We start from the raw sequence: 9,045 nt of genomic DNA on the forward strand, positions 1-9,045 counted from the left end.
GTTTGTCGATTTTGTGAAATTGTGGATTATTCTGCGGCGGCAGCTTCCCTCTCCAAAGCTTTGAAAAGAAACAAACACAGGTCACAATGTGTCAACAACATCATAGAAATCAACTTTGACCACAGTGCATTGGTTTTGTGCTCTTTAAACATTCATCATGGTCTTACAGCTCTGTATTGGTTTGTCTGATTTGTCTGCAGCTGCGGGGGATTTACATTACCTTCATAACCACAAAAGTTAACAAGAGTTGCGGCCACATTCTTAATAATTGTGTTAAAGAACTAAGTTGAATTTTCTTGCACATTATTAATTTACTGGTACCGCAAATCTGGAAAGATACAATGATTGTCACGGTCCCTAAAACTAATCGACCCGAAAGGTCGGAGGACTTTCGACCTGTAGGCTTCATCTGTTCTTCAAACACTTGGAGGGACATGCACGGCTTTTATACGATATTCACCATATTTATACGTTTTTTAACATGATGCAACCATATGTGCTGCCAAACGGCTTGTGGAACATTTCAGTCTTGATTTAATCATTGTAGGCTGGGTTCTTGACTTTTTTAACTAAAAGAAATCAAAGAGTGAGAGTTAATGGTGAACTCTCTGACCAGTGCACTGTTTCGACAGGCTCACCCCAAGGTTCTGTTCTCTCACCCCTGTTGTTTATATTGTACACGAGCACGTGTCAGAGTGACCATGAAAACAGAATCATCTTAAAATACGCAGATGACTCAGTTATTGCAAGTCTACTTCACAAAAATGAAAGTCAGCATGGCCCAGCTGTTGAGGACTTTGTCTTCAGGAGTGCTCTCCCACATGTAACATATACATTATAAAGGGCCAACCAGTGGAGTGTGTGGAGTCCTACAAGAATCTTGGAACAGATTGTAACCTGATTTTTTATGAAAACGGTGCTATTGTTTGTAAAAAGGGTCACCAACGACTGTATTGTCTTCAGAAACTGTCCTTCTTTCATGTAGATAAACCGTGATGACACTTTTCATCGAAGCAACCCTAACTTTCTCCTTGGTCATATGGTATGGGAGCTCCACTGTTGAAACAAAAACACCCTGAATCAGCTGGTCAAGTAGAGTCATCGGTCAGCCTCAGACCAGTTTGGACTATCTGTATAATAGATGAGATGATAGTGAAAGCTTTTTCCACGGTTTACAATGTGTACCATTTGACGTACATTTGTGTTTTCAGAGATGATTTATCAATGTTTTGACCCTTGTTCTTACTCTGTGAAGCGCCTTGTGCTCCATTCGGTTGTTGTAAAATGCTAAACAAACAACTTTGATTGATTGTGTTTTTTCATTGCTGCCTGTAGAGGGTTGTTCCAAATCCTGAGAAGTCGGCCAAGTCTCCCACCCCTTAAAAGAATGTTTTTAAGCCTCATGTATGCAGCACATGTCGGTTTTATGTCAGTTGTACAACCAGAGTAGCAAAGTTAAATGCATAGTAGCTCCTGCATGGAGCCTGTGGGTTAGAATCACACCAAACCAAGATCATATTCATAGATCACATAGATGTTTACCTGAAGCTTTCCTCACTGGACTGTTGTATGTGGGGCCGCTGATGTACTTGGGAATCCATTTGACATTAGTAATTTGGGCCAATTCAGCCCACTCTCCGTCTGCTTTGTCCTACAGGAGTGGAGGCAAATGGAGTCATTCAAAACATATACTGCATACAAACAAGGCGATAGTCCAGAAAGAGAGGGCAGATCAAATAATGTAACAGAGAAGCTCCTTTTAGACTTGGTAATTGCAAAAACCATGGACATGAAGAGACGGATGTAATGCTGATCAAGTCAACCAGGTTTTTCGTTAGTTCAAACAATAACTGTAATAATTCTTTTTACAAAAAACCTTAAGGTCTCTATGGGATAATCCAGTATCACGGCTGTGTTGGACCTAGGGCTGCAAGACGAGAAACTAATCAGATATTCAAGAAATGTCTTTTTACATCATTTCAACACCGTCTGTTCTATTCAATTTGATCTACAATGGTCGACAGGGGACCCAACTCCGTACGAGTACCGAGCTGGAGGATTCATCTACAGTGCATGTTTTCGGTTGAGAGGGGAAAACAGCAACCCAGACACCCACGCAGGCACAGGCAGGACAGGCAAACTCCAAAGGAAGTCCGGAGACAAAATCATCTTGCTTGTGCCTAGAAATATTGGTAGTTTATATACTGTACATCTACAGAAAAAAAAGAAGAAAAAAAGAGGGTATGCTTTGTTTTACACTCTAAATAGAACCTTCAACATACTACCACTGAGTGGCAAATGTTTTTGTACCAACCCAATCTCATACCAGGAGTTGTCGTACAAATCTATTAAAATAACATGTTTCTTATGATGATAAAATGACATACAAGAAATTATAAACTTTACCATTGGCTTCAGATTCAATGTAGCTTAAAGTGACTAGATGCAAGTTGGTCATTTTTATACTCACTACTGCCACCTCAGGTCATATGCGTAACTGCAGGTTCTATATTAAACTCGTGCATGACGGCACTTAAGACCGGAAGTAACAACTTTTTGAGTGACAGTGCAGGATTTTAGAGGGAGTTGTGGTGAACAGATCTGAGCTCATTCTACACATTAGGACATGGAGGAACATGTAGGGGGAGGAAAATACCTCTGTATAGTCCCTTTAAAGCACTAGCACTCAATTCCTCCTTAGTGCTAGTGCAGCCTCTAGAAGTTAAAGCTCAGGGGCCGAACTCTGGAGGCGCCTTTGTCCTCTTGTAAAGCACATCCTATTAACTTCAATGGAAATGAAAAACAAACTCAGCCATGTAAGGCAAGCACACAGAAACCAGAAAGGAATTCTACTCCTAGGGCTGCACAATTCATCACAAAGAAATTCAGCCGTTTGACTGGAGCTAATGTCAAGCTTTTAATATTGAAAAAGAAGCACTCGATAAAGTGAAACATGCGTTTCTAACACAGCAACACAGCACAGAGCATGCTCAGACGGAGCGCCGCACCTCCTCCACACCATGAGAGGAGTCTGGGTCAGGCGACTTCAGAGACTTCCTGCTCCGACTGTGCTCCTCTGCAGTGTCTGACTGTCAACATGTTTACAAGTCATACTGGAGTCGATGCAACATGTTTGATTTGGACTAATAGAGTGTCTACACTAACTGGGCCCTCCCTCACATAATTATAATATTAACTGAGAAAATCAAATACTTCTACAGCAGGACCTAAACTTTCTCTGAAAAGGGATGGTGAATGAAACAAATCTTCTTAGTAAGCACAAAAATGCAGAATAAATATCTGCTCTTGCCTCTTTTTGCCACAGATCGGCACTTCCTTTGTACTGACTCTTCTGATAGAGCGTGAAGTCCATTCATTAAGAAAGAGGGAATGTTCTCTGCTAAAATCTGATATTTCATTGATTTGTGTAAAATGTCCAATGTTCATTTTCGCATCTTTGTTAGTTTAGTATTATGCTTCTGGGAATTTGCTACAGTAAAATGACGCAATAACAATGCTGCACTTTTAGCTGAAATACCTGTTCCCCTTGTATGAATTCACCGTGCTGCTCGCAGCCAATGTCAAACACGTACTTCCCTGGGCCGGACGGCTGCAGCACAAGACACAATCATAAAAGACATGAGGAACAAAGAGTAATAAGAGTCCATTTACGAGCACAGGGAGGAGGAACTTACATTATTCTTGACAAAGTTGCCCTTGTATCTGTGGTTGGAGTGGATGTACTCTCCCTCAGACTCCATCTTTCCATTTTCCCATGAGCCTTTATACTTGGACCCAGTGCTGTGGTAATGGTAAGTGCCCTGACCATGTCTAAACAAAGAAGATGATTTTCCACTGAGTTCCAGATTGAGTGAAATAAAGTTCTGCCATGAGACACAACACCATCCAGGCTAAACTCACATTAGCCAAAACAATACTCAGCCTAGCGCAGCCTAGTAAATATGATTATTTACTAGGTTCAAAGAAACGCTTGGTTCGATGAGTTTGATGGCGCCCGGGCAAATGGAGAGCTGGATGTCTTGAATTGACAACAATTGTTATTCATCAAATAGAAATGACGCTTTGAGTTTGTTGTTTCATGTGGATCATCGAGTGCACAGATGTTGGTCAGGTCTACGCTCGGCAACATTATCTCCAAAGACAGAGGTCAAAGACGACCAGGTCATACTAAATGACCAGCTCATTCCATAAATGGGTTTCTTCTTCCCTGATGGCTCGGGCATAATCCAAGTTGACAATGGCAGGATTCATTGGGCACACATTGTGAAAGAGTGGTTCTGGGAGAGAATTTTCCCATTCTTAAGGCTTTTTCAAACATTAAGATCTTAAAAATTAATGATGAACAGAAATACCTTTAAATCTTGTGATATTGCGAAAGCTTATCCAAACAATGCTGCAGAAATTTTGAGCTGCTGCGATCAAAGCTAAAGCCTAAACCAATGTTCATGTGTGAACTTTACATCATGGGATTCAACAGGGAGGGATCTTGTCCCCAATACTGTTTAATATCTACTACACAGATGATGATGTTGATGTTTTGTTGTAAATTATCTTTGCAACCACCTCATGTATACTTTATTTGTCATTGTACAATTGTACAACAAAATCCTGTTTAAATGTCGTATTAGTCCTGAGCCACTGCAACTGTTTTTGGAGGTTGGGGAAACCGGAGTACTGCCTTCAGTCTCCTCTGAAAGGCTGCACCATCTGTTCCAGAGCGTGGCATCCTGCACTTAAGCTAGTGTGTCCATATAGTGCTGATTGGCATTTTGTCTGTATGATATCCTGTATCCACGAACATATACTGTACATATACAGTACATACATTGTATTCTATTAACCTATTCTTTTTTGTTTTTGACTCTATGGACCATGCTTTTTTAAAAGGGGTTAGTAACTACCTCAGGTGTTTATGCCACTGCCCGTCGTACGTGTCTCCATTGGGATAAGTGTAGATCCCATAGCCATGTCTCAGGTCCTCAGCCCAAGAACCTGATTTAATATGACAAGTCAATTGTGTTTTCACATGGCAGTGCTGTAAGGTCTTATGACTTAACCTTCACACAAACCTTCATATTTGGAGCCATCGGGGTAGTTGAAGACACCCTCTCCGTGTTTCATGTTCTGGGAGTAGATCCCCACATACCGTGCTCCATTCTTAAAGCGATACGTGCCCTGAAGAACACAACACACACCAGCACTAACATAACGAAACACACACTCTGCAGTAAAAGGTTACATTTCAGGGTGTGTCACGAGAGCAACAACTCAAAACATACACAAACATCGCAGTAACAATGATATTTTTGCAATAGGTTGTTTTCAAGAGGACCTAAAGCACCAGACTGACGGCTGTGTGCAAACCCACCTCCACTTGAGCACAAGAGGAGCTGGCCAAGGAAGCAGAGCAAGCTGAGCGAAGGAGGGAGACTAAAGAGCTGTTAATGGAACACACTTCAGAGATAAAGGAAGTGACATCACAAATTAATAAAGGAAGATATAGGTGTGTTTAAGAGGCGCTGCTGGACGCACGTGGGAGCCAATCAGGGAGTTCGTGTGAAGTGCACCTCCTGCACAAGGCGACTCCGCGGCAAGTGCTGCAGAACGCAAGCGCTGTGATTGGTTGATCCTTTCGCAAAATAAGGAAACACACAACAAACTCCTTCAGTCTCCTTCTTTCAAGTTATTTTTAATGAATATATTGTGTTTTCCCTTTTTATGATATTTAAAAAAATGTTTAAAATAGACATAACAACGTGAAGGCAGAGGAGATACACGGAAGTTCGAACGATTCAAATAAGAATGTAAAAGTGCCTAGTGTCAATAAAAGTCAAAGCCCACAAAACAAATCTGGTTCTTTTGTTGCTCCATGAAGCGATGAAATGTGCTTTTATGATATATGTTATACATATGTTACAAATTTCAAGTTAAAGGGACTAGATGCAAGTTGGTCATTTTATACTACTGTCACCTCAGGTCACATGTGTAACTGCAGGTTCTATATTAAGCTCGTGCATGACGGAACTTCGGACCCAAAGTAACAACTTTTTGAGTGACAGTGCAGGATTTTAGAGGCAGTTGTGGTGAACAGGTCTGAGCTCATTCTACACATTAGGACATGGCTGGAACATGTAGAGGGAGGAAAATACTTAATCTTAACATTTTTAAACTAATGTGCTTTAACAAGTCGCACAAGCTAGCACCACCTTGTTTCTTTTCTTGAGAGCCGTGGTGCATTATGGGTGATTTTGGCTTGAGCAAGGCTGCAAAGACTACACTGATGTATCCTTGGTATATTAGCCACATGCTAACCAAAGGGATGACACATGCCTCCAGACGACTTGAACATTGGAACAGCACTTGGGCGGTGTGTGATGATGTAGATGCCTGACCACGCCCATATCAGATCAAGGGAAGGCGAGGTACCTCGTCTTTGGGAAACAGCCTGTTTCAGTAACAGCTGGTCAAGTGACTAAAGTGTCTTCTATAGTCTGGAAAAGGGCTTCACTCTGTGAGTTGCGTATCAGTGTCTCAAGGCAGGTGTTTGGCTCAGAGCGTTTCACTGCAGCCTTGAGCGCTTAGTTATGAATAAATGTGCTGCATTTCCTCCATTTCCCACTAACACCGTGCTCACACCTAAAGCGGGAGAAGAGAAGAGAGCGGCGAGTCTTTGGCCAGCCCCCCTTGTGCAGGAGCATGTGCAGGTGTCTCAGGTGTCTGTTAGATCTTGTTCTGTGGTTCGTGGTCGCCGCCGGAAATGGCTCTAGCCTTAAAACGATGTCAGCACTAGTCGCCACTCCGGCCGCCCACAAAAATATTTTTACTAGGATAGTTGGTAAATCAGAAACATATCAAGATTAGGCACCAGCCCACTATCCTTAAGGTCAGTGGCGAGAGCAGGGTCAGGGTTAAGGTGATTGGTTGATATATATGTGATGTTTCACTCTCATGACTTGTGACTGGTTGATCTACCAACTATGCTCTCCTGTGGATTTTGCTATAGGCAGCATAGGGAATGAATGGAAGCTCGCTGTGGGCCAGTCAGTGTCTCTTCAAAAGTCCTGCTTTTAAAGAGACACTAAAGCAGGTGTGGATGACAGACTGGACGAGGGAAACGTAAGGAGCGCCGTCTACAGCAAACAGTTGCAAGATTAGCTCCAACTGAATGAAATAAAAACATTGCGCATCGATGTCCTTCCTCGGAGCAGCAGAGCCGCCGGCGACTGAGGCCCCGCGCTGAAATCACCAATCACAGAACAAGATCTGACAGACACCTGTGCGTAATTGGTTCTTGCACTTCGGCTGCGTCTCAAACCCCGCCTCCAGACTTTTTTCCGCTTGGTGTGAGCGCGGTGTAAAGCACAGAACCACGGAACAAAGAAAATGACTCCTATTTATCGGCCTTTCTGATCATTCAAACATCAATATCAGGCTGTAATAATAAAATCACATGTTTGTTTGATATTTCTCTTGCACATGATTGTGTTGGTTCTGTCGTTTTCATGAGAAGTCACATTGATGAAGTTTGTCCACAGGAGGTCAGTGTTCAAACAGAATGAAACAGTTCTGAGTCCGCGAACCTCACAAGACGTTTTTGCAGGAAAGCCTTGACATGTTGCAAGGCTTCACTCCCCCATCACTATGGACTGCTGCTCTACATAAGGGGAACGCAGTCTCTGGTCACAGGAGCTTCTGAGCCGCCTTTTGTCTTACCACCTGGGCCTGGCTAAAGGTTTGATCTTTTTCTTTAAGATGCCAATTTGACTTTTTTATGTAAAACTCTAAATTGAATGTTCACATCAAAGTCCACATGGGCATAAGACACAAAACCAGAAAAGTGGCAGATTTTGGCAACTGTCACATTAAAAATAAAGTGCCAATGGCCTGAACTTTACCTGACTTTACAAATAGTTAAAAGTCCCAAGAAAATCAGGTCATTAACTGAACAAGAGAGTCCTCAGGTCGTAGTAACACAGAAAGCGCAGTTGATTTACAGGTTCATTTAGCTGAGGTAACGTTACCTGTCCATGTCTTTTTCCGAACTGATACTGTCCTTCATAAATGTCCCCATTCGGCAGCACAGCCCTTCCAAAGCCATGTCTCTCCCCAGCGTCGTTTCTGTTTCCCTCATATTCCTGAACACAACATTTAAACATAAGTCAAAGGGCGGTTGGTCAGCTGGTCAGCGGTAAATGTCCGCGCTCTCACCCCGAGCTGATTCTGCTCATTGTCCAGCTCCTCCGATCCTGCGTCCGACATCTTTCACTGAAAACTGTTGTTCTCAAAAGTTGTATAGCCTAGCTTAGCTCAGTGTGGCAGAATAATGGATGGCACGACTGTGTATGGTTACCATAACAACGATTCGGAGCGCGAACCCCCACTGCGCAGAGGCGGAACAAGCACCGCCTCATACGCCATGATCATGATCAAATGTTGCATTATGGAATCTATAATAACATCGACCAGAACCAGGGATCTATTGTAATAAGCGGCCAGAGCTGATGGATGGGGGTTTATCTGATGTCAGGGAGAGTCAGGAGTCCTAGATGCCACATTCACATTTAGTTCATTCAACAACTGCTAATGGACCTTTAACGTGCTCAGATACTGACGGTCATGTACGTAATCCAAGCGTCACACAGCCCATTTACTCAGAACTAGTCCTATAACACACGCACACACAAAAAAAAGTCCCACAACACACGCCCTCTGCAGGATACAAGCGGTAACGGCACCGATAGCAGACAGACTGCTCTCTCTATTATCTGTTTTACTGTTTAACATGTTAGGCTTTATCTTCGGGAAGTTTACGATGTATTTTATTGGAGAATTTTTTTTAAATTCTAATCCCATTAAACAGAATTATTATTATTATTATTATTATTATTATCATTATTTTATTTAAGTATAAAAACAGGGAAAGTACAAATCCATTCCATTTGTCTGGTTTCGACATAACCTTGTCTGTCTGGTAAAGAATAACCACAAAACACCATCAGCATTAGAATTGTTTATTGACATTTT

General features: G+C 42.2%; 1 protein-coding gene across 2 annotated transcripts; it reads right to left on the bottom strand.

The window, feature by feature from the left end:
• Positions 1-8,355, bottom strand: rsph1 (radial spoke head component 1). 2 transcript variants are annotated; one of them, XM_079568010.1, is made up of 8 exons: positions 8,230-8,355; positions 8,043-8,156; positions 5,091-5,196; positions 4,923-5,013; positions 3,696-3,831; positions 3,539-3,610; positions 1,543-1,651; positions 1-58 (listed from the first exon to the last, which is right to left on the bottom strand). In XM_079568010.1, exons 1-8 carry the CDS (start codon positions 8,278-8,280, stop codon positions 27-29), a joined length of 711 nt encoding a protein of 236 aa, XP_079424136.1. In that variant the 5' UTR covers positions 8,281-8,355; the 3' UTR covers positions 1-26. The 2 variants fall into 2 exon arrangements, with proteins under 2 accessions (XP_079424136.1, XP_079424137.1); XM_079568011.1 differs by lacking the exon at positions 3,539-3,610.
• Between the last annotated feature and the right edge of the window lie 690 nt (positions 8,356-9,045).

Source organism: Gobius niger (genome assembly GCF_951799975.1).
Source record: "Gobius niger genome assembly, chromosome: 12".
Taxonomy (NCBI): Eukaryota; Metazoa; Chordata; class Actinopteri; order Gobiiformes; family Gobiidae; genus Gobius; species Gobius niger.